The sequence below is a fragment of the Garra rufa genome, chromosome 4 (assembly GCF_049309525.1).
Source record: "Garra rufa chromosome 4, GarRuf1.0, whole genome shotgun sequence".
NCBI lineage: Eukaryota > Metazoa > Chordata > Actinopteri > Cypriniformes > Cyprinidae > Garra > Garra rufa.
The window spans coordinates 54,108,841-54,136,404 of NC_133364.1; the positions used below are offsets into that span (position 1 = coordinate 54,108,841).

At 39.8% G+C, this 27,564-nt stretch overlaps 1 protein-coding gene across 2 annotated transcripts in view; it reads left to right on the plus strand.

Annotated features, from left to right (window-relative positions):
* The window catches only part of LOC141333322 (membrane-spanning 4-domains subfamily A member 8-like), a 37,837-nt gene extending 19,354 nt beyond the window's left edge, over positions 1-18,483 (plus strand). For both annotated transcript variants that reach the window (XM_073838303.1, XM_073838302.1), the window contains 4 exons: positions 16,796-16,939; positions 17,220-17,333; positions 17,767-17,847; positions 18,011-18,483. In XM_073838303.1, the coding sequence (XP_073694404.1) occupies positions 16,796-16,939; positions 17,220-17,333; positions 17,767-17,847; positions 18,011-18,091 (420 nt within the window). In that variant the 3' untranslated portion in view covers positions 18,092-18,483. The remainder of the gene's footprint in view (positions 1-16,795; positions 16,940-17,219; positions 17,334-17,766; positions 17,848-18,010) is intronic.
* The last annotated feature ends 9,081 nt before the right edge of the window (positions 18,484-27,564 follow it).

Here is a 27,564-nt window from a genome sequence, read left to right on the forward strand (position 1 = left end):
TTTTTTTTTTTTTTACAAATAAATGCAGGCTTGATGAGCAGAAGAAACTTCTTTCAAAAACATTAAAAATAGTTATGTTTCCAAACTTTAGACCTGTACTGTATGTCTAATACTGCACCGCCTGTCTATACAATATAATACCAACCTTCCTTTGCAGTTTCTTCAACTAATACTGCCTTCTCTCTTCTCCTTTGTGCTCGTTTTATCTTTGTGATATTTGTGAAATGGCTGTAGCACTCCCTGTGGTAGCCAGTGTTAGCTGGTTTGACTAACTGGTTTGTAGGTTCATGGCTTTGTAACTTGTATTCCTGTACTGCCTCTTCTGCAATGATACCTTCTCTGCCCTCAAGGTCTTTCCACAGAAACACTGATTTAATACATTTCTCCCAACTTATGTCTGTGAAGGGAATGGTGGGTCCACCACTTCCCTCAAATATATGCATACAGCACTTCATGTTTTGCCATTGCTTCCAAGTAAACATGGGCGGGAAAAAGAGTATTGTCTGTCTCGTTTCCAAGCAATACCATTGTCAAATGTGTTAAATCAGAAGGATGTATTTATTAAAGATTACAAAGAAATGACAGGACCTCGTATGACAAAAGGTGATTACATAAAATAAAAATGGTACAAATGGATAACGTTACCTCTACGTACTCATTTTGTGTCAAACTGAATATGTAGCAAAATTAGGTAAAATATTTCTCATCTTAAATAACACAATCTTAAATCCTGGGCGCGAAGCGCGCCTGTGTGTTCAGAAACGCGTCACCAACACCGACACTTTCCATGCACGCTATTGGATGAAGGCATCAAATACGTCATGCAGGTCGGACCCCGCACGTAGTTGCTTGCTCTATTCGCCGGGAAAATAACCTGGAGAAAGTTATCGATATTATAGTAATGGACAAAGTGTGTGAGTGGCAACAATTTTTATTTACTTTGTTGAAAAGCGTAGCGGTTACATATAAAAAACTGGGTTATCCCTCACCACAGATCGTTTGAAAACACGAAATCTCCACTCGGCCCACCGTCTAACATATTTGCATCAAATTTTGTATGTACCATTGTCACCTCACACTGACCATACTACATCAATTTGGTAACAGCGCCACCTATTGGTCGAGAGTGATAAACTATTCATTAACCATCAATAATGATTTTCAAAGCACTGTTAATAACTTATTAACTTATTAATAAACTATAATTAGGGCCCGAGCCCAAAAGGGCGAAGGCCCTATTGTTCTTCTAAGGATTCTTATTTGTTTTTTTTTTTTTCAACCGTTGGGGCACTTTTGGGGGCCTTAACATACTCAAAAACTCTTGAAAATTTGCACACACGTCGGAATCTGCCGTCGTCCGGACGCCACAGAGGCTGGGACCCGGGCGTGGTTCAGGGCCTCTACAGCGCCCCCTGGAACACAGTTTGAAAACTTGATGTACTGCGCACACATACTTGCACGTACTCATATGAAACTCGGTACACATATAGAACTCATCGAGCTGAACAACTTTTGTACTCTATGTCATGGGCTCCACGCAACAGGAAGTGAGATATTTAGGGCTGTTTAAAAAGCGCATGCTCTGGAATTTAACGTACTCCTCCCAGGAATTCCATGGGATTGTCACCAAACTCGGTCAGCATGATCTCAAGACATTGGGGACGCTAAATTGCGAGGAGATTTTTGATATCTCGAACGGTTTGGCCGTGGCAAGGCGACAAAGTTATGGCGAGAAATGAGAAACAGGAAGTGTCTAATAACTGTTGCACACATTGCCTGATTCTGATGAAACTTCACCAGTTTGTTCCTTGTATGATGCCGATTCCATAAATGTGACTATTATGAGTCAAAGTTATAGCGCCACCAACTGGCAGCAGGAAACGTGTCATTTTCAAAATGCTTTGAAATCAGCCTCTTAATTTTACTCGATTTTCTTTAAATTTCATCAAAATCATGTCAAAACACGGCCGATAGGAATATGTAAAGGGGTCGATGATAAATCAAATGCTGTTGCCATGGCAACGTGTCAAACTTTAAAATTACATTCCTGTCTTTTCGAGGCAGATAACATGCTTAGAATTTCATGAAACTCAACACACACATCAATATTAATGATAGTTAGACACTGGCAAAAGGTCATAAATGGGCGTGGAGCAGGCACTCTATAGCGCCATCTTTTGACAAAAGTTGGGGGGTTAGTTTTTCCTACAGTCACCAAACTCTGTACATATATTCTTCCCATCAATCTGGACAACTTTCTAAATCAAACTCATTAGCTAAGACCAACAGAAAGCCGGCTATTTTGATTTGAAGGTGGATTTTTTGAAAAATCAGGTAGTAAACAAATTCACACTACTCCTAAGAACAACCAGCTGTTCACACCAAACTTTTTTAACATGAAGAGAAGATTCTGAAGATGTTAAATTGCGAGCGGATTTGGGATATCTCGAACGGTGTTGACGTGGTGATTTTTTAAAGATGTAGTAAAAAACATAACCCTAATTTTTTTATATCTTTAAAGTGCAGCATCCAAACTCTTTAAAACTTTTTTCACACAGAGATCTAATCATTCTGAGCAAGTGCTGGAAATATTAATTTTATACAAGCTTCAATGAATTAAAGAAAATTAAAAAAATAACTCAGAAACCTGCTGTCACTCTGGTGAATGTCTCTACAGTATGTGTGTGCGTTCAGTCAGGCACAGAGAAGCTCATTATTGCAGGGGGGAGGGGTGAGAGGCAGAGAGGGTGACAGAGTAGAGAGCCATCCTACAGACCATCTTTGAACAAAAAATGCACATATGTATTGTAATTACATAAACATGTCTGATCTTTGAGAGTCTGATATTTTGAGAAAATATAAAGGGTCACTAAGTCTTTCATTGTTCGTATTTTGCAGTTGTTGTTTTTTATTTATTTTTTACTTAACTGTACCATGAACTTGTCCTATTCAGTCACATAGCAAAAGATTTAAAAAAATACAACTTTTTAGCATGATCAATTTATCTTCATTGATAGACAATATTTACATAGTGTTATTTATTGAATATAAAATAATAATAATAAAAAAATAAGACAAACTTTGACAACAAAACAAACGTTACTGTTATCTCTTCAAAACATCTGAAAACCATAATTTTAAGAACAGTTATAAATATATATATCACCCCGTTAAAATACTCCACTTGATTTTTAAAGATATTTTGAAAGAATGAAGCGTTTATAGAGCACTTTATTGTGTATTGCTGTACACCCACATGAACTGTGTTCATGTTCATGTTAATTCACTGTACATAAACTTTATATGAATACTTTTTTTTTAGCTTAATATTAATTAACATTAATAAATGCTATTTATTTATTGGTCATGTTAACTGATATAGTTAATTTTAACAAATGAAACTGGATGGCAACATTTTATATTTTGTGTGTATGTGTCTGTGTGTTGATTTTAAAGTGTAACCCTTTCAATTCTGTAAACTTAAAATCCAAACTAGCAGATGGTTACTGTGAATGCATGTGCCAACTGGGCACCGTCTTCCTTATTGATTCTTAGTTATGTAGCACTTAAGAGTGATGTCTTATAACAGGAGTCACCAGCAAAGCAATATCCACACAAAACTTGTACAGATAGGTAACGATGACATTTAAGCAGAAATGGTGGATGTAAAGCAAGCAATAATAACATTTTGCTATCATTATGAATCATGTTCTTATCATCATTTGTAGCATACTGGTTCACAGTTGGCATTTATCTGAAGTCCTTGCATTGATTGCATTTAGTTAAATCAACATTATATTTGGTCAGACTGATCTTGAAGCCTTAGAGATGTTAAATTGTGAAGATCTTGAGTTTTCATTAAAGGGCTTGTCCGTGGTGGCCTGACAAAGTTTGATGTTTCTGCATAGACATAGAAGTGGTTATAACTTAGCCTGAAAATGTCTGATCTGCCACAAAATTCACAGGTTTGGTAAGAGTCCTGGCCTGAAGACACCTAAAGACCAATATTCAGATATTATCATAGCGCCACCTGTTGGCAGCAGGATATCTCATATATTTCACTAACTCAAACATACCAAGGTCAATCTGCACCAAACTTCATATGTTTGATAATAGTGCTGGCCTGAACACATCTACATGCCAATAATCAGTTATAGGCATAGCGCCACCAGCTGGCAGCGGCAAGTTTGGCACATTTAAGTGACTTTGACATATTTCTCCTACATTTACTGTATTAAAAGCATACTGCCCACCGTTTGCTGTTTTCCTGAAGCCACCGACCGGTGAGCCCGGGTGCGAGGGCCCGTTCATCGCTGCTCGCAGCTTTAATTAGGGCCCGAGCACCGATGGTGTGAGGACCCTATTGGATCTGCTTCGTTTATTATTAGGGCCCGAGCACCGATGGTGTGAGGACCCTATTGGATCTGCTTCGTTTATTATTATTATTATTATTATTAGGGCCCGAGCACCGATGGTGTGAGGACCCTATTGGATCTGCTTCGTTTATTATTATTATTATTATTATTATTATTAGGGCCCGAGCACCGATGGTGTGAGGACCCTATTGGATCTGCTTCGTTTATTATTATTAGGGCCCGAGCACTACAGTGCGAGGACCCTATTGGAATTGCTCCGTTTATTATTATTCTTCTTCTTCTTCTCCAAAATGAAAAGTCTTTTTGAGGGCCTAAACATGCCCGAAAACTCACGAAACTTTGCACATGCATCAGACCTGGTGAAAATTTACATCTGATATGGTTTTAAAAAGTGGGTGTGGCAAAATGGCTCGATAGCGCCACCTATAAAATTTCAACGGAGTGCGCCTCGAGCTGCGTTTCACGTACATGTACGAAACTCGGTACACACATGTAACACACCAATACCTACAAAAAAGTCTCCTAGTGCAACATCCGAAACCCAACAGGAAGTCCGTTATATAGAATTTCCTGTACGATTTTTGTGCAGTTTTTGCCATTTTCAGGCCTCGTACTTTAACGAACTCCTCCTACAGTTTTTATCCGATCATCTTCAAATTTGCTGAGTGTCATCATAAGGCCTTTGCGATGTTAAATTGCGAAGCTTTAGAGTTTTCGTCGATGGGCGTGTCCGTGGCGGCCTGACAAACTTTGATGTTTCGCCATGAAAAAGGAAGTTGCTATAACTCAGGCATACGATGTCCGATCTGCCTCAAACTTCACATGTTTGATGACAGTCCGGTCCTGAACACATGTCAGTGCCCAAATTCAGTTATAGTCATAGCGCCACCTGCTGACAACAGGAAATGACATCTTTAACACTGTTACGGACTCTTAGCAACATATTGAAAAGCGTTAACAAGTCGTAAATAGGCTAGCAACATGCTACAAACATGCTAAAACATGCTAGCAACACTTAGCTAAGAGCTAAAGCATGCTATTAATACAAATACAAAAGGAAATTGCTGTAACTCATGTATATACTGTTGAATCTGACCCAAACTTAATATTCAACATGCTACAAAAATAATAAAGCATGCTAGCAACACTTAGCTAATATGCTAAAGCATGCTAATAATACAATAAAACAGGAAGTTACTCTAACTCAGGCATACCATGTCCAATCAGCCCCAAACTTAACATGTTTGATAAGAATCCTGGCCTAAACACACGCCCATGCCTGTATTCAGTTATAGTCATAGCGCCACCAGCTGGTAACAGGAAGCCATATGTTTAATACTGTGGTGGATGACTAGCAACATTTAAAAAAAAATCAACAACTGTTAAAAAGGGTAGAAACATGCTAGAAACATGCTATAACATGTTAGCAACATTTAGCTAAGTTCTAAAGCATGCTCTTAATGCAATGAAACAGGAAGTTACTTTAACTCAGGCAGGCAATGTCCAATCAGCCCCATTCTTCACATGTTTGATAACAGTCGTGACCTGAAGATGTCTACATGCCAATATTCAGTTATAGTTATAGCGCCACCTACTGTCAACAGGAAGTGACATGTTTAACACTGTGACACACTATTAGCAACATACTAAAAAAGCCATTGAGTGCTAAACTAGTTTAAAACGTACTCAAACATGCTAGCAACACTTACTTAGTGCTAAAGCATGTTGTTAAAGACATAAAACAGGAAGTTACTGTAACTCAGACATGCAATGTCCAATCAGCCCCAAACTTCACGTTTGATAAGAGTCCTGGCCTGAAGATATATACATGCCCATATTCAGTTATAGTCACAGCGCCACCTGCTGACAACAGGAAGTGACGTTTAATGGTGTTACGGACTCCTAGCAACATAATTAAAAGCGTCAGCAAGTTTTAAATAGGCTAGCATCATGCTAGAATCATGTTAAAACATGCTAGCAACACTTAGCTGAGAGCTAAAGCATGATATTAATACAAAGAAAAATAAGTGTAACTCATGCATACAATGTCCAATCTGACCCAAGCTTAATATGTTTGATAAGAGTCCTGGTCTGAACACAAGCCCATGCCCATATTCAGTTATAGTGATAGTGCCACCTGCTGGCAACAGGAAGTCACATGTTTAATACTGTTGTGGATGCAAAGCAACATTTTAAAAATATCAACAAGTGTTAAATAGGGTAGCAACATGCTAGAAACATGTTAGCAACATTTAGCTAAGTGCTAAAGCATACTCTTAATGCAATGAAACAGGAAGTTACTGTAACTCAGGCATGCAATGTCCAATCAGCCCCAAACTTAATATGTTTGATAAGAGTCTTGGCCTGAATACATTTACATGCCAATATTCAGTTATAGTCATAGCGCCACCAGCTGGCAACAGCAAATTACTTGTTTTACACTAACTTAAGCATGCAATGTACAATTTGCACCAAACTGGACATGTTTGCCAATAGTCCTGGCCTGAAGACATCTAAAAGCCAATATTTTGTAATAGCGCCACCTGTTGGCAGCAGGATATGTCATGGCTTACACTCAAGCATGCCATGTTCAAGCTTCACCAAACTTCATATGTTTGATAAAAGCACTGGCCTGAACACATCTGCATGCCAATATTCAGTTATAGGCATTGCGCCACCAGCTGGCAGAAGGAAGATTGGCACATATCAATGACTTTGACATATTCCTCCTACATTTTCTGTGTTAATAGCATAGTGCCCACCATTCGCAACCGATCGGCGGTGAGCCCGAGTGCGAGGGCCCTACCATCGCTGCTTGCAGGTTTAATTATTATTATTCTTCTTCTCCGGAATGAATCGCATTTTTGAGGGCCTAAACATACCCGAAAACTCATGAAACTTTGCACACACATCAAACCTGGCGAAAATGGATGTCTGATATGGGTTTCAGAGATGGGTGTGGCAAAACGGCTCGATAGCGCCACCTTTACACGTTCCGCGGTGTGCGCTTTCAGCTATGATTCACGTACATGCATGAAAATCGGTACACACATGTAGCTCACCAATACCTACAAAAAAGCCTCCTGGGACAAAATCCGAAACCCAACAGGAAGTCGGTTATTATTAATTTTCTTAGCAAAATTTGTGTCATTTTTGCCATTTTCAGGCGTGGTACTTGAACGAACTCCTCCTAGAGATTTACTCCGATCAACAGCAAATTTGGTGAGTCTAATCTAAAGCCCTTTGTGACGTTAAATTGTGAAGATCTAGAGTTTTCATCGAAGGGCGTGTCCGTGGCGGCCTCGCAAATTTCGATGTTTCGCCATGAAAAAGGAAGTTGCTATAACTTAGGCATAAAATGTCCGATCTGTCCCAAACTTCACATGTGTGATAACACTCCTGACCTGATGACATCTACATATCCATATTCAGTTATAGTCATAGCGCCACCTGCTGGCAACAGGAAGTGTCATGCTGTACTCTACAACCAACTCCTCCTAGAGATTTATACAGATCAACACCAAAATCGGTCAGTCTAATATAAAGGCCTTAGTGATGTTAAATTGTGAAGATCTTGAGTTTTCGGTAAAGAGCGTGTCCGTGGCGGCCTGACAAATTTCGAGGTCTCGCCATGGATATAAAACTTGTTATAACTCAGCCATAAAATGTCCGATTTGCCTCAAACTTCACATATTCGATAAGAGTCCTGGCCTGAACACATCTGAAGGCCAATATTCTATTATAATCACAGCGCCACCTGTTGGCAACAGGAAATGACTTGTATCAAACTCCTCCTAGAGATTTAATGATATCAACATTATATTTGGTCAGTCTGATCTAGAGGCCTTAGAGATGTTAAATTGCGAAGATCTTGAGTTTTCGTTAAAGGGCGTGTCCGTGGCGGCGTGACAAAGTTTGATGTTTCGCCATGGACATAGAAGTTGTTATAACTCAGCCATAAAATGTCCGATCTGCCTCAAACTTCACAGGTTTGGTAAGAGTCCTGGCCTGAAGACACCTAAAGGCCAATATTCAGATATTATCATAGCGCCACCTGTTGGCAGCAGGATATATCATATCTTTCACTAACTCAAACATACCAAGGTCAATCTGCACCAAACTTCATATGTTTGATGAAAGTGGTGGCCTGAACACATCTACATGCCAATAATCAGTTATAGGCATAGCGCCACCAGTTGGCAGCAGGAAATTTGGCACATTTAAGTGACTTTGACATATTTCTCCTATTTTTACTGTATTAAAAGCATACTACCCACCATTTGCTGTGTTCCTAAAGCCACCGGTCGGCGGTGAGCCCGTGTGCGAGGGCCCGTTCATCGCTGCTTGCAGCTTTAATTATTATTATTATTATTATTATTCTTCTCCAAAATGAATCGCATTTTTGAGGGCTTAGACATACCCGAAAACTCATGAAACTTCGCACACACATCAGACCTGGCGAAAATTTACGTCTGATATGGGTTTCAGAAGTGGGTGTGGCAAAATGGCTCGACAGCGCCACCTTTACACGTTCCGCGGTGTGCGCTTTCAGCTGTGATTCACGTACATGCACGGAAATCGGTACACACATGTAACACACCAATACCTACAAAAAAGCCTCTTGGAACAAAATCCGGAACCCAACAGGAAGTCGGTTAATATTAATATTCTCAACAAAATGTGTGTCATTTTTGCCATTTTCAGGCGTCGTACTTGAACGAACTCCTCCTAGAGATTTATTCGGATCAACGCCAAATTTGCAGAGTCTAGTCTAAAGCCCTTTGTGATGTTAAATTGTGAAGATCTAGAGTTTTCATCGGAGGGCGTGTCCATGGCGGCCTCGCAAATTTCGATGTTTCGCCATGAAAAAGGAAGTTGCTATAACTCAGGCATACAATGTCCGATCCATCCCAATCTTCACATGTGTGATAACACTCCTGACCTGATGACATCTACATGCCCATATTCAGTTTTACTCATAGCGCCACCTGCTGGCAACAGGAAGTGTCATGCTGTACTCTGCAACAAGCTCCTCCAAGAGATTTTATCAGATCAACACCAAAATCGGTCAGTCTAATAAAAAGGCTTTAGCGATGTTAAACTGCGAAGATGTTGAGTTTTCGTTGAAGGGCGTGTCCGTGGCGGCCTGGCAAATTTCGAGGTCTCGCCATGGATATAAAACTTGTTATAACTCAGCCATAAAATGTCCGATTTGCCTCAAACTTCACATATTTGATAAGAGTCCTGGCCTGAACACATCTGAAGGCCAATATTCTATTATAATCACAGCGCCACCTGTTGGCAACAGGAAATGACTTGTATCAAACTCCTCCTAGAGATTTAATGATATCAACATTATATTTGGTCAGTCTGATCTAGAGGCCTTAAAGATGTTAAATTGCGAAGATCTTGAGTTATCGTTAAAGGGCGTGTCTGTGGCTGCATGACAAAGTTTGATGTTTCGCCATGGACATAGAAGTTGTTATAACTCAGCCATAAAATGTCCGATCTGCCTCAAACTTCACAGGTTTGGTGAGAGTCCTGGCCTGAAGACACCTAAAGACCAATATTCAGATATTATCATAGCGCCACCTGTTGGCAGCAGGATATATCATATCTTTCACTAACTCAAAAATACCAAGGTCAATCTGCACCAAACTTCATATGTTTGATGAAAGTGGTGGCCTGAACACATCTACATGTCAATAATCAGTTATAGGCATAGCGCCACCAGCTGGCAGCAGGAAATTTGGCACATTTAAGTGACTTTGACATATTTCTCCTATTTTTACTGTATTAAAAGCATACTACCCACCATTTGCTGTGTTCCTAAAGCCACCGGTCGGCGGTGAGCCCGTGTGCGAGGGCCCGTTCATCGCTGCTTGCAGCTTTAATTATTATTCTTCTTCTTCTCCAAAATGAATCGCATTTTTGAGGGCTTAGACATACCCGAAAACTCATGAAACTTCGCACACACATCAGACCTGGCGAAAATTTACGTCTGATATGGGTTGCAGAAGTGGGTGTGGCAAAATGGCTCTACAGCGCCACCTTTACACGTTCCGCGGTGTGCGCATTCAGCTGTGATTCACGTACATGCATGAAAATCGGTACACACATGTAACACACCAATACCTACAAAAAAGCCTCTTGGAGCAAAATCCGGAACCCAACAGGAAGTCGGTTAATATTAATATTCTCAACAAAATTTGTGTCATTTTTGCCATTTTCAGGCCTCGTATCTTAACGAACTCCTCCTAGAGATTTATTCGGATCAACGCCAAATTTGCTGAGTGTAGTCTAAAGCCCTTTGTGACGTTAAATTGTGAAGATCTAGAGTTTTCATCGGAGGGCGTGTCCGTGGCGGCCTCGCAAATTTCGATGTTTCGCCATGAAAAAGGAAGTTGCTATAACTCGGGCATACAATGTCCGATCTGTTCCAAACTTCACATGTGTGATAACACTCCTGACCTGATGACATCTACATGTCCATATTCAGTTTTACTCATAGCGCCACCTGCTGGCAACAGGAAGTGTCATGATGTACTCTGCAACAAACTCCTCCAAGAGATTTAATCAGTTCAACACCAAAATCGGTCAGTCTAGTAAAAAGGCTTTAATGATGTTAAATTGTGAAGATCTTGAGTTTTCGTTGAAGGGCGTGTCCGTGGCGGCCTGACACATTTCGAGGTCTCGCCATGGATATAAAACTTGTTATAACTCAGCCATAAAATGTCCGATTTACCTCAAACTTCACATGTTCGATTAAAGTCCTGGCCTGAACACATCTGAAGGCCAATATTCTATTATAATCACAGCGCCACCTGTTGGCAACAGGAAATGACTTGTATCAAACTCCTCCTAGAGACTTAATGATATCAACATTATATTTGGTCAGTCTGATCTAGAGGCCTTAGAGATGTTAAATTGCGAAGATCTTGAGTTTTCGTTAAAGGGCGTGTCTGTGGGGGCGTGACAAAGTTTGATGTTTCGCCATGGACATATAAGTTGTTATAACTCAGCCATAAAATGTCCGATCTGCCTCAAACTTCACAGGTTTGGTAAGAGTCCTGGCCTGAAGACACCTAAAGGCCAATATTCAGATATTATCATAGCGCCACCTGTTGGCAGCAGGATATATCATATCTTTCACTAACTCAAACATACCAAGGTCAATCTGCACCAAACTTCATATGTTTGATGAAAGTGGTGGCCTGAACACATCTACATGCCAATAATCAGTTATAGGCATAGCGCCACCAGCTGGCAGCAGGAAATTTGGCACATTTAAGTGACTTTGACATATTTCTCCTATTTTTACTGTATTAAAAGCATACTGCCCACCATTGGCTGTGTTCCTAAAGCCACCGGTCGGCGGTGAGCCCGTGTGCGAGGGCCCGTTCATCGCTGCTTGCAGCTTTAATTATTATTATTATTCTTCTTCTCCGGAATGAATCGCATTTTTGAGGGCCTAAACATACCCGAAAACTCATGAAACTTTGCACACACATCAAACCTGGCGAAAATGGATGTCTGATATGGGTTTCAGAGATGGGTGTGGCAAAACGGCTCGATAGCGCCACCTTTACACGTTCCGCGGTGTGCGCTTTCAGCTATGATTCACGTACATGCATGAAAATCGGTACACACATGTATCTCACCAATACCTACAAAAAAGCCTCCTGGGACAAAATCCGAAACCCAACAGGAAGTCGGTTATTATTAATTTTCTTAGCAAAATTTGTGTCATTTTTGCCATTTTCAGGCGTCGTACTTGAACGAACTCCTCCTAGAGATTTACTCCGATCAACAGCAAATTTGGTGAGTCTAATCTAAAGCCCTTTGTGACGTTAAATTGTGAAGATCTAGAGTTTTCATCAGAGGGCGTGTCCGTGGCGGCCTCGCAAATTTCGATGTTTCGCCATGAAAAAGGAAGTTGCTATAACTTAGGCATAAAATGTCCGATCTGTCCCAAACTTCACATGTGTGATAACACTCCTGACCTGATGACATCTACATATCCATATTCAGTTATAGTCATAGCGCCACCTGCTGGCAACAGGAAGTGTCATGCTGTACTCTACCACCAACTCCTCCTAGAGATTTATACAGATCAACACCAAAATCGGTCAGTCTAATATAAAGGCCTTAGAGATGTTAAATTGTGAAGATCTTGAGTTTTCGGTAAAGGGCGTGTCCGTGGCGGCCTGACAAATTTCGAGGTCTCGCCATGGATATAAAACTTGTTATAACTCAGCCATAAAATGTCCGATTTGCCTCAAACTTCACATATTCGATAAGAGTCCTGGCCTGAACACATCTGAAGGCCAATATTCTATTATAATCACAGCGCCACCTGTTGGCAACAGGAAATGACTTGTATCAAACTCCTCCTAGAAATTTATTGATATCAACATTATATTTGGTCAGTCTGATCTAGAGGCCTTAGAGATGTTAAATTGTGAAGATCTTGAGTTTTCGTTAAAGGGCGTGTCTGTGGCGGCGTGACAAAGTTTGATGTTTCGCCATGGACATAGAAGTTGTTATAACTCAGCCATAAAATGTCCGATCTGCCTCAAACTTCACAGGTTTGGTAAGAGTCCTGGCCTGAAGACACCTAAAGGCCAATATTCAGATATTATCATAGTGCCACCTGTTGGCAGCAGGATATATCATATCTTTCACTAACTCAAACATACCAAGGTCAATCTGCACCAAACTTCATATGTTTGATGAAAGTGGTGGCCTGAACACATCTACATGCCAATAATCAGTTATAGGCATAGCGCCACCAGCTGGCAGCAGGAAATTTGGCACATTTAAGTGACTTTGACATATTTCTCCTATTTTTACTGTATTAAAAGCATACTACCCACCATTTGCTGTGTTCCTAAAGCCACCGGTCGGCGGTGAGCCCGTGTGCGAGGGCCCGTTCATCGCTGCTTGCAGCTTTAATTATTATTATTATTCTTCTTCTCCGGAATGAATCGCATTTTTGAGGGCCTAAACATACCCGAAAACTCATGAAACTTTGCACACACATCAAACCTGGCGAAAATGGATGTCTGATATGGGTTTCAGAGATGGGTGTGGCAAAACGGCTCGATAGCGCCACCTTTACACGTTCCGCGGTGTGCGCTTTCAGCTATGATTCACGTACATGCATGAAAATCGGTACACACATGTAGCTCACCAATACCTACAAAAAAGCCTCCTGGGACAAAATCCGAAACCCAACAGGAAGTCGGTTATTATTAATTTTCTTAGCAAAATTTGTGTCATTTTTGCCATTTTCAGGCGTGGTACTTGAACGAACTCCTCCTAGAGATTTACTCCGATCAACAGCAAATTTGGTGAGTCTAATCTAAAGCCCTTTGTGACGTTAAATTGTGAAGATCTAGAGTTTTCATCGAAGGGCGTGTCCGTGGCGGCCTCGCAAATTTCGATGTTTCGCCATGAAAAAGGAAGTTGCTATAACTTAGGCATAAAATGTCCGATCTGTCCCAAACTTCACATGTGTGATAACACTCCTGACCTGATGACATCTACATATCCATATTCAGTTATAGTCATAGCGCCACCTGCTGGCAACAGGAAGTGTCATGCTGTACTCTACAACCAACTCCTCCTAGAGATTTATACAGATCAACACCAAAATCGGTCAGTCTAATATAAAGGCCTTAGTGATGTTAAATTGTGAAGATCTTGAGTTTTCGGTAAAGAGCGTGTCCGTGGCGGCCTGACAAATTTCGAGGTCTCGCCATGGATATAAAACTTGTTATAACTCAGCCATAAAATGTCCGATTTGCCTCAAACTTCACATATTCGATAAGAGTCCTGGCCTGAACACATCTGAAGGCCAATATTCTATTATAATCACAGCGCCACCTGTTGGCAACAGGAAATGACTTGTATCAAACTCCTCCTAGAGATTTAATGATATCAACATTATATTTGGTCAGTCTGATCTAGAGGCCTTAGAGATGTTAAATTGCGAAGATCTTGAGTTTTCGTTAAAGGGCGTGTCCGTGGCGGCGTGACAAAGTTTGATGTTTCGCCATGGACATAGAAGTTGTTATAACTCAGCCATAAAATGTCCGATCTGCCTCAAACTTCACAGGTTTGGTAAGAGTCCTGGCCTGAAGACACCTAAAGGCCAATATTCAGATATTATCATAGCGCCACCTGTTGGCAGCAGGATATATCATATCTTTCACTAACTCAAACATACCAAGGTCAATCTGCACCAAACTTCATATGTTTGATGAAAGTGGTGGCCTGAACACATCTACATGCCAATAATCAGTTATAGGCATAGCGCCACCAGTTGGCAGCAGGAAATTTGGCACATTTAAGTGACTTTGACATATTTCTCCTATTTTTACTGTATTAAAAGCATACTACCCACCATTTGCTGTGTTCCTAAAGCCACCGGTCGGCGGTGAGCCCGTGTGCGAGGGCCCGTTCATCGCTGCTTGCAGCTTTAATTATTATTATTATTCTTCTCCAAAATGAATCGCATTTTTGAGGGCTTAGACATACCCGAAAACTCATGAAACTTCGCACACACATCAGACCTGGCGAAAATTTACGTCTGATATGGGTTGCAGAAGTGGGTGTGGCAAAATGGCTCGATAGCGCCACCTTTACACGTTCCGCGGTGTGCGCTTTCAGTTGTGATTCACGTACATGCACGAAAATCGGTACACACATGTAGCTCACCAATACCTACAAAAAAGCCTCTTGGAGCAAAATTTGACACCCAACAGGAAGTCGGTTATTTTTAATTTTCTTAGCAAAATTTGTGTAATTTTTGCCATTTTCAGGCGTCATACTTGAACGAACTCCTCCTAGAGATTTATTCGGATCAACGGCAAATTTGGTGAGTCTAATCTAAAGCCCTTTGTGACGTTAAATTGCGAAGATCTAGAGTTTTCATCGGAGGGCGTGTCCGTGGCGGCATGGCAAATTTCGATGCTTCGCCATGAAAAAGGAAGTTGCTATAACTCAGGCATAAAATGCCCGATCTGCCCCAAACTTCACATGTGTGATAACACTCTTGACCTGATGACATCTACATGCCCATATTCAGTTTTACTCATAGCGCCACCTGCTGGCACCAGGAAGTGTCATGCTGTACTCTGCAACAAACTCCTCCAAAAGATTTAATCAGATCAACACCAAAATCGGTCAGTCTAATAAAAAGGCTTTAACGATGTTAAATTGTGAAGATCTTGAGTTTTCGTTGAAGGGTGTGTCCGTGGCGGCCTGGCAAATTTCGTGGTCTCGCCATGGATATAAAACTTGTTATAACTCAGCCATAAAATGTCCGATTTGCCTCAAACTTCACATGTTCGATAAGAGTCCTGGCCTGAACACATCTGAAGGCCAATATTCTATTATAATCACAGCGCCACCTGTTGGCAATAGGAAATTACTTGTAGCAAACTCCTCCTAGAGATTTAATGATATCAACATTATCTTCAGTCAGTCTGATCTAGAGGTCTTAGAGATGTTAAATTGCGAAGAACTTGAGTTTTCGTTAAAGGGCGTGTCCATGGCGGCATCACAAAGTTTGATGTTTCGCCATGGACATAGAAGTTGTTATAACTCAGCCATAAAATGTCCGATCTGCCTCAAACTTCACAGGTTTTGTAAGAGTCCTGGCCTGAAGACACCTAAAGGCCAATATTCAGATATTATCATAGCGCCACCTGTTGGCAGCAGGATATATCATATATTTCACTAACTCAAACATACCAAGGTCAATCTGCACCAAACTTTATATGTTTGATGAAAGTGCCAGCCTGAACACATCTACATGCCAATAATCAGTTATAGGCATAGCGCCACCAGCTGGAAGCAGGAAATTTGGCACATTTAAGTGACTTTGACATATTTCTCCTATTTTTACTGTATTAAAAGCATACTACCCACCATTTGCTGTGTTCCTAAAGCCACCGGTCGGCGGTGAGCCCGTGTGCGAGGGCCCGTTCATCGCTGCTTGCAGCTTTAATTAATAAACTTATTATTCCATGGTCGGCTGTACTTCCTATCCTCCATTTTGATTTTGATCAAAACCTACTTTTTCAAAGGTTCTCCTCGACCGTTGGTCCAATTTTCACCAGAATCAAATCAGATCATCTTCCAACAAAAAGTTATGGATTTCATGTTGATAGATGAAACCGTTTTCTTACAGCTCCTCTACAGATTTTAGGCATTTCAATTGTATCACTTGATCATCCACATAAGACATTGGTGCTTGGACCCTGATGACTGCAGCTTGTAGCTATATTTTATTTATGTATGTCGAGTTGTTTATTTTTATCACATTATATACAGTTTTACATCTACTTTAACACAGCACGATGACACAAAATGTTAAATAACCTAATGTTGTTGTTTTTTTTTGCCCATAGGTGAACGGTTCACTGGGAATGAACATTTTCAGTGCTTTAACCGCAGCCATTGCCTTTATTTTCATTTCCCTGGATTTGGCTCGAGGACTACCGTACACTTACTGCAATAACTCTCAATGTTATTATGTTCAGGCAAAGTATATGGTATGTCATCAACTTCTATATTCATATTTATATTTACAGTAAGATCACTGTGTGGTCAGTAAACTTGTCAAAGATCAAGCACTCCTTTTTTTAACTGATTTATTGATCTCTTACTATAACTGCATGAAAATATTGATATTATACATTAATTGTAATTGTTTAATCAATTAATATATTACCGTATGAGCCTTAAAGATAATAGATTTTTGACTGCTGAGCAGCCAGTGTACTAATTATCGATTATTTTGTTTTTTTGTGCTAATGTTGATTTTTCTCTCAGATTCTCTTCTGGGGAATCAGTGTTGTATTGCTGTTATTCACCTTCCTTCAGTTTATCATCTCCATCTGTCAATCAGCTTTTGCTTGTAAAGTCTCATGTTGCTGTTATCCTCAGGTGAGTAATGCTTAAAGTCAGGGGTTTCCAAAAAAAATTGTCAGCTGAACCCTTCAGATATGTACATACATTATGGATATATCTACATACTTGCGGTCACACTTTTACAAGAACTAACAAACATTTATAATAGTTATGCTGTTCACCCTTTAATGTTCAAACCAAATGTTCAAGCTTTTCACATAATTCTTACGCATTAGACCTTCCACACAAGGTTGGGAATTATGTGAATATGTGATTTATTTTTTATAAAAATGGATGAAAGCATGTTCCACATCAGGATATTTCAGAAAGATTTCTTTTTTTTTTTTTTTTTTACTTTTTCCAATTCCATTTGAAATACAAAAAGGTCTATACACCTGTAATACTGCATTTATACCATCTACAGTAACAGCAAGAAGAAATTAAACATTACATGTGCATTTCTCCAAAGGTGCCGTTTGCTCCACAAGTTTTAACTCCACAGCCCTCTGATTTCAGGCCCAATCATTTCCATGATCTTAACAGCTCAGAGGTAAGAAAAGCTTGAAAATAGTTTCATTATTCTTCATTATTCTTCATTAGTGTTCAGTGTTTATGTACTGGAAATGTGTAAAGCAATGGGTAATGGGTGGAATAATTATTTAATAACCAGTCAATAAGCAAAGAAGCTGATTGTATTTCATTTTTCTTTGCAGATACCTGTGGCCAGCAGTGCTTCCGTGAACCACCATCATGCAGAAACTCCTCCACAATACAGTGAATGTAAACAAATATGAAATTTTCAAAAAAGTGGGCAAAGTTTAGTCCTGCAGTTGTGTGTGACGCTGCTGTGGGACACGTGAATTTCCCAGTGATTTCCCGTTCATTATCTTTAATGTCCTTTAAAATTACTTTATCAGATAGTAATAACATTTGTTTAAGTTACGTGTGTAAACAAAAAAATATTCAAGACTAAATGCCTTTTCATGATTATCTTTATAGTTTATTATAATGTTGCATAAACATCAGTGTAATTGGATATATTGTTTTGAAGAAATATAATTGCTTAAAACCATATAATCTGTGAGAATAAACAGCTTATTCATGTCTTAATTAAAAGAGAAAAATGTTTTTCTTAAACAGGGGTGATGGAACTGTTTCATACACTCTTCAGCCTTACTTTTTTTGCTTCAGCAATGGTAAACAAATATAAATAAAGATACCATATTAAAAATGTGTCTGTTTGCCCAACTGGCTTCTCATTTCCCAGTTGCTTAGTGCTAGTGTTGTTCTTCTCGGATTTATCCCAGTCTTGTCCGCTTAATATACATATTACTATCACCCTATTTCAAATCTTTCAATATTGTCTGAATTCATGGAGAAAGTGGTAGCTTCCCAACTCCACATTTATCTGTAAACTCATAATCTTGAGTTTTTTCAGTTTGGCTTTCACTGTCGTCACAGCATTGATACTGCTCTACTAAAAACTGGCTGCTGATTCTCTGAATCAGAATGGTTTTTATTGTCATTACACAGCTGTACAATGAAATTCAAGTGCAACTTGTTCATGGTGCTCAACAAGATACAATATATAGAACACAACAAGCAAGGACATCCCTGCAATAGTTAGCATCATAACTTTGTTGAGTTAGTACTTTATGTAGTCTTTTAATAAGGTGTTTATATAAGTTAAAGAGATTATATATTATTTAATTATATAAATAATAATACTGTATTCACACATTTTATGTATTATATGTATTCATTTTTTTTTACCAGTATGACTTTTTATTTAGATAAAACAAGTAAACTGTCAAGTCCACATAAATACATTGGCAGTTTATGAAGAAAAAATAATTAGACATTTTCACGGTAAGTTTCGGAAAGAGCACAGGACAAGTACGAATACAATAAAAAGTCTTTAAAGGGGTCCTATTATACTTTTTCACTTTTGTGTATGTTTGGGCATAAAAACATCTACAAAGTTACAAATCTCAAAGTCCACTCCAAAGGGAGATATTAGTTTTTAAAAAATCTCTTTTCAAGAACTACAACGAACGGCTCATTTGGACTACAGAGTTTGTTTTCTGGATGCTATTATGTCACAACGTGCTATCCCACCTATGGAAATTCAATTCGTTGGGTGGGTGGGAGATTCGCCTGTAGGACAGCTGCTTCTGGGACGCTTTAGCAAGCTGTAGGTCGAGAAGCTTTATCTAAAGTGTCTGCGAAATGCTTCGGAATCTGCACTGGAACTGCGCCGTTGACGTGTCCATCAAGGGAGCGGTGAGCTGTGAGCTACAGCAATGCAAACAGGCTTCCGGATTTTCCAGAAGAAGTGGCTTAATGGGGTTTCAGTGCATCCATGTGAAGTCATTGTCATACTGTCCTATTTCATCAAAACCAGACATCACACTTAAGGAAGTTCTGTCAAACATGGTAATAAGAAAGTGGATTTCTGACAACACAAAGAAAATGTGTCTTGCTAGAAAGCAAAAAGCAGAGTCTGAGAGCTGCCCACTGAGAGGTACAGAGGTTTCATTAGGCAATGGAACATCGAAAATATGTGTGTCAGTCCTGGAAACATGCATCTCATATTATTCTCGGTTAGGGAGAGTGATTGTTTGTTTTGACAAAAAAAAAAACAAAAACAAAAAAATACTTAGCACTGCCCATGCACTAAACCAAGGAATTAATGTCCTCATAAGTTCATTGCAAAATGGCACTTGAACCAGACTCGACCTGAACTTTTCCTAAAAGTCAGATGTGCAGACAGTGATGTGTTTGACACCATTACAGAAACTGGTCCACAAGATGTGCACAGTACTGAGAAAAGTATTTAATATCCACCTGATGGAAACGCTTTGACTGCAATTGTCCTTTACTTGTTGAACAGCAAAAAATTGCCAGCTGTTCTGCCAAAAGATGTTTGTTCACCACAGAACATGGAGACACTGCCCAAGCACCTCATTCCACTAAAGCAGGTATTGTATCTTGTATTTATTAACTGAACTGTTCACTGTTAAAAAAGGGAAGATGAGGAGTAACATCTGAATATGTTGGCATGGTTTTTGCCATCTTCTTGGATAATACAAGACTGTATATAAGAATTTAGTTTCAACTTTGACCTGTGGAGGGCAGTAATACACCCAGTAGTGAGGCAGACAACGTCTCCAAAGAATCATTAAAAATGAAAGAAGAACCAAATATAAACATCTCACTCCCCTGCTGAAAAAAAAAACAGCTAATACCAGGCTAGGCTGGTCTATGGGTTTATGGCAGGTTTATGTGATGTTTGTTTGATAGAGGAAACTGTAGAACATGTTTTAAAGGAATGTAAAGCATATGAAAAAGAAAGGAGGATCCTTAAGGAAGAGTTACAAGCAGTAGGTTGCCAGGAATTCACTGTAAGAAATTGATGATGAGGGTCCAAATTCAAGGAAACAAATAAATGCAGTCATTAAATTTATTAAGAATTGTGGGTTATATTATGGGATATGAAAGAAGATCTTCACACTCCATCACAGTAGGTGGCGGTATGCACCTCTGAAGTTGGTTCGCAACCCACCATAAAATTAAAAAGAAGACGACGACGTTCTGCAGTCCAACAGAAGAGAGGTTTGTTGTTTTCGATCATTTAACCCTTTAGAACGTACGATCACACTGGTGTGATTTGTCTTGGCTGGTCTCTGAAGCGTACGATCACACCGGTGTGATTCGAACGTTCGCCGCATCATGTGATCAGCTGCTGAATTCAAATCTGTTTTGGCGCTTTGGCTGGCACTGAGCCAGATCGGACGTGCTGAGTGCTTGTCATATTATCACAACTATTAAGTGTTTTCAACCATATAATGCTTATTTTAGGTTTCAGACATTTAAATACACATAAGTACTAGCAAAACCATACATTTATAGTTTGTAAAATACACACAGTTGTCTATGGAAGCAGCAATAATGATCCTACAAATATATTCTGACAACATATTTTATTGATATCATATACAGATTATGTAGCTAACTATAAAGTTCACTCTCCTCTTCTCCCAGCTCACCAGAGACTTACTTTAATGTCTTTCGGGAGGAGAGGATGAATTTGCGTGTTGTCAATCTCACAGCTCGGATTCAGCGCGAACAAACATGGCGGCGCCCATCACCCGGTATAGATTAACTAACGCGGTCATTATAAAAGTGTTTGAACTTTTAAATACATTTACTTGCACATATTTCGAAATCGGAATATCAGATATTTCATAATATAGCGAGCATGCTTGTGAATATTAATAATAAAAAAGGGAAAACGAAATAAAACCGATCCATGTGTCTTGCAGTGCTGTTGTGGCTGCGGTGTGTCACATGACGCGTCGCCATGGAAACAGTAATGCTAAACATTCTAAAATAACGGTCGCCTAAAAAAACTCACTCTTTGGGGTTATTTAGAATATTTTAAACTCACGTGTGAAAAGGTTAAAGTCGTTTTGAGCCGTTTAAAGTCGTCACAACTCGTTTAGACGATTTTATATAAAATTGTGTAATTAATCATTACCGAATGAAACGTGAATATGTTTTACCCAGTGATATAGACCTTTTTCCTGAACACGGAAGTAAGTCCGGCTCTTAACTGAAAGAATGCTTTGCATTTCCGGTCTGCATTGTTTCTAGTCAAATTAGGGTATATTCCGAGCTAATAAACTAATGTTAAACCTATTCAAATGTTTTTAAAAAGCACATGGCTCCATAGCGCCATCACTTGGCAATGTCGCAATGACCGTCATTTGTCAGTGCCTCACTTTAATAAGTGTGTATAATGACACGAAGCAGCCGACGTTAGCTACATTAAAAACAGACAGATGCTATTTGAATGGGTTCCTATGGAAACCGGAACAGAAAAGCATTCAATCTGACGTTAGAATTGGTAATGGCTGCGCTCATCGTTTACTCTAAGGTCTATCCACGAAGGTTATTTTGTGCATCTCTTTTCACTTCTTCAATCGTGAATCAGTTTATCATAAACACTAGTTCTACCATTGGCAAAGTAACTTAGTGACTGATAGAGAAAGAGAGCTGCTTCTCAATTCAAGGGAGCATTTGAAGGCTGCATGTGTCATTAAGTATGTCTAATTTAACAAACCTGTAAAAAAAAACATGGCCCATGAGGTGTAAAATACTGTAATAAATTCGGCCACCACTAGGGGCCACTGGTGATCTTCGCTATATCAAATTAGCACCTATGCTGCCACCACCTTTGATCATACCCGGTCTGGTCCGGGAGGAGCACTCAAAACACACTCAAGAGTAGAATTACAAAGAATATACTTTATTAATAACAATAGCAGCCATATGGCATTGTCTCATATCAAGTTCTTGATTACATACACTGGTCATATAAGCTCATTAAACCGTGAACACACACTTAAAAGAGAACCCAAGTACTCGTTCCAAATTCACAGCAAACAATAATAGTGAGAGATTTCATACACTGCACACGTAGAAACTCCAAGCATAAATCACGTGCCCTATGTGTACTAACCAGCACAAGCGATCAATATACTATATTCAAGAGGCCAATAATCACATATAGCAGAGTACAACAATAACACACATAAATGGTATGAAATGAATAAAACATTCGGACTTCCCTGTCCACGTCCAACGACACCCTGCCGTGAGCCGTCACTGTGAGGAGTCAGCCTTCCCCTCCTCTGGAGTAATCATAGGAAGGTCGTTATCACGCAGCGTGCCAGAGTCCACCTACACTCACGTTTCCCTCTCTATCTAATTTTCCCCTCCCGGTAACTACCTCCAGGCCAATAAGTGGGACCCCGGTTTTCTTCAGCGCCGGTGGTGCTAGCCAACCACGAACGCCACAGATCCCTCTTATTCTGTGGACACAGCAGGCTAAACACAGCGTTCAGTCTCTTTCACAATTCATTAGCAAACAAAAAGAACGTGCTCACCTTTCCCCTCCCCCATTTTAAAAGCATCCAGAAATTGCTCATTATCCACAGTGTTCGGAGACATCATTCCTCCCGTGTTTATCTATAGCATTGACGTCATGCACCATCAATCAGATTATAATCATTACAATACGATTCACTGTTATGAATCTCCACTGCGGTCAAGTGAGCCGCCATCTGCGAAGACCCAGTCAAGCCAGCCGCCACCTGGATTCTGCTGCACATCTATTTGTGATATTACGGTACAGATACTCAAAGCGGCCAAAAAGCTGACGAATATCTATATTTCAGCGGTTAATAATCAAATGTGTCTGAAAACAGAGGGAAAATATTTAAAAACATCGTACATTATAAAATATATAATTATATAACATTTGAATATATTGAAGTGTGTAGTTTTCTTGAGAAATAAAGTCTGTTAAAAAAGCATATTCTACATGCAATATTAAAATTCCTTCAAATAACATGAATGCTTCAATAAAGTTTTTTTTTTTCTCAACGACCATGTCTTTGTCTGTGTCAACGTTCATGAGATTTTACTCAATGGCAATGATTTTAATTAATGGCAAATTCTGTCACTATGCATTATAGCATTTATGAGTTCTAGGGATGGGAATTGATAAGATTTTTACGATTCCAATTCCTTTTTCGATTCTGCTTAACGATTCGATTCTTTATCGATTCCCTTATCGATTCTCATTAAGAAAGAAAGGGACAACAAATTGTTGATTTTCATCACCAATGAGAAAATTTATTAAATAATAAAATAAATATTCTTCTGTAAAATTAACAAAATACAACATAAATTATTTTGTGGAAATTCTACAAGAATGTCCAACATTTTCTAATAGAAATTAAAATTCTCCTTTTTAAAAGGATATATATGAACTCAAAAATAGAACTGTCTGCCAGTGACAAATACAATACAGTGTAAAATGCAGCTGAACTGTGCATTTTGCAAATCTGCAACCATCAGCTTGCTATGAAGATTTAACAATTATTTTGCAAAAAAAATAAGCATATCTGCTTTTTCAGGAACGATACGTGATCTTTCTGGACTTATGTGATGGTCATCAAAATGTAATGCATGAGAAGGCGTTCATTTAACGTTAACCGTTACTAACAGCAAGTTTTACACAGCTAATATGATGGCAGTGTTTGTTAGTTAATTAGTTATTAGTTATTAAATATCAGTTTTATTAGCCGAGGAAATAACGTTGTTGCTGCTGCTGCCGCTGCTGGGTTGAGAACTGTAAAGGTGCGTTCACACCGGACGCGAATGAAGCGGCAAGCGCGAGTGATTTACATGTTAAGTCAATGCAAAGACGCGAATAGCCATCCTGCGGCGCGAAACGCGCGAATAGCGCGGCGCGCATTGAGCGTTTCAAGCGACTGCCGCGCCATTCACACCGGACGCACCATCAATCAGATTATAATCATTACAATACGATTCACTGTTATGAATCTGTTATGAATCACTGTTATGATTTTTGAATGAAGTTCAAAAATCTGAACTTCGGCGGAATTCCGCGCCGCGGTAACCAATCAGGAGCTTGCTCTAGTAGTGACGGAGGCAGAAATCCGAAACAACAATGGCGGACAAAATCACCGTTGCTGTCTGTGGTTCCTCGGAGCTGTACGATACATCTTTGGACTTTTGTAGAAACAGAAATAAAAGAGATCTTGCTAGGAATAAAGTGAGTGAAGAGGTCGGACAATCTGGTTAGTTTTAAAAAACGCTCTTTACTCAATTTAACCTACATATACATACATATTGAGACTACAAGCAAGCTAAAGCTGGCAAATTGAGCTCATTCACCTATTTTACAACTACTTTCCCGCTGACGAGTGGCAGAAGCCCCTCCCTTGACGCGAATTCGCGTCTGTTGTGAAGAAAATGTCACGCGCGAATGACGCGAATTTTACCGCGCGAATGGCGCGAGTAAACTCAAATGTTCAAGCGTTCAACTACGCGCGAATAGCGCGTTTTTTCCGTGCAAGTCGCGTCCGGTGTGAACGCACCATTATGGTGCGTTCACACCGGACGCGAATGAAGCGGCAAGCGCGAGTGATTTACATGTTAAGTCAATGCAAAGACGCGAATAGCCATCCTGCGGCGCGAAACGCGCAAATGAGGCGGCGCGAAACGCGCGAATAGCGCGAATGGCGCGGCGCGCATTGAGCGTTTCAAGCGATTGCCGCACCATTCGCGCGAGTTCAAAAATCTGAACTTCGGCGGAATTCCGCGCCGCGGTAACCAATCAGGAGCTCGCTGTAGTAGTGACGTGATCAGTGAGCGGAGGCTAAATTTTTTAACAAAGATGGAGGAGAAGATTATTGTTGCTGTGTGCGGACACCCGGAATTGTACGACACAACCTCGTATTTTTATAGAAACAGGAATAAAAAGGATCTTGCTTGGAAGAAAGTGAGTGAAGAGGTCGGAGAAACTGGTAAGTTATAAAAAAGTTCTTTACTCATTATGCATATTGAGACTACAGGTTAGCTAAAGCCGGCATATCGCCGTATTTTCAACTAATTTCCAGCTCACTAGTCAATGTGTTTATTCAGAGGAAGTATGCAGGAAAAAGTGGAAGTGTTTGAGGGACACTTATTTGAAGGAGAGGAGAAAGGAGATGGAGAAGAGGAGTGGGTCAGCAGCAGGGTCAGGAAAAAAGTGGCGGTACTCTGCGGTCCTGTCTTTCCTCGACCCCTTCGTTTCTCCCCGTGAAACAAGCGGGAATATGGAGAGGGGGGATGAGGATAGTCAGGCCGCAGAGGGCGAGACAGAGGCAGCAGCAGGGACAGGAGGTTTGTTGACAAGTGCAGCAATACAAGAGGGCATATAAGTTTTTTTTTGTTTTGTTTTTTTTGTTTTTTGGCAATGAAAAGTTTAAAATAATTTATCTTTGATTGGTGTAATGTGCAATGTTTTTAATGTGGTATTAATATTTACTATTTTCATGACAGAGATGACTTTGGAAAGCAGTGAGCCTGGGTCCCCTCTGCCTGAACCTGCTGCCTCTGCCAGCCTTTCCACACCTGCTGCTGTACCCACAGGTGTGTACAGGCAATAATGACCATGTGTACATGCATGTTATATTAATAACTAATAGCCTCATGCAACACTGAAGGTTTATGGATGAGTTTAATCCTTGTCTGCATTCTCATTGTACAAAATGTGTTATCATTTCAGTGACACCAAGAAGAAGGGCTCGGCGAAGGCCCAGAGAGGAGCCATCAGAGGTGGAGCAGCAGCTCCTGGAAGCTCTCAGGAGCCGTCCCGTTGCTCCGCCGCCGCCTCCACGCTCCGAGGATGAGCTCTTCCTCTTGAGCCTGGTTCCTTCCCTGCAGAGAATGCCACCTCAGACGAAAGAATTCGTCAAATTTCAAATTTATAAATTAATTTATGAAAGCAGCACAGTTGTGCTTAATTTGGAACATTTGGAACCTGCAAACTAGTTTTAGAAAAGAGGCAGCAATCTCTGCAGGGAACGAAGGAGATGTTCTCTCCTGTAGCCTTCTCCTCTCCTTTATCTAATCCCTCACTCTTCCCCCTTCCAAGCAAGATCTTTTTTATTCCTGAATGTAAATAATGTTAAATGTTTAGTGTATATAGTTTTATTGTGTAAATATTTTATATAATTGTATTGTAATGTAATTTCTTTTTATATATAAAGAATTTTTTTATATAATGACCAAAGGTTTTGATGTTTTACTTTGTGCACAACATAGTAAATCAAACATAATAAATCAGAAATTATATCGTTACATGGCAAACATTTGTATATTCATTCTAATTATATCCGGTTGCAAATCCACTCAGAGTAGTATAGTCAAAAATTATTTATTTGTGATTGGACCAGTGTTTTGTGTAATGTTCATGGAAATGCAACAATGAGACAGATTACATAAAAAAAAAAAAGAATATTTACAATAAAGGGTATGGTATGGTATTATTTATTGCCATGTCAGCAACAAAAGGCTATCTTCAGGGCAAACGACGTGTAATGCATATTTACAAGAGATAAACATAAAAGACATAAAACAACACAGGATATAATAAACAAAAACAATAATAAACAAAATACAAAAACAATTACTCGGTCGGTTGCCATGGGACTGCTCCTTCCTCAGAAAAGTGAGCCATGAAATTCTCCCTGACTCGGAGGGCCTCTCGTGCAGAATTATTGGCTGCAACCCGACCGAGACATTGCAGCGAGTCCTCTGACCCTTGAGCCGTTCCCCTCACAGCAGGTGCCTCCGCAGATCTCCTCATGAAGTTGTGGAGGACACACGTCGCCTTCACACACCTCTC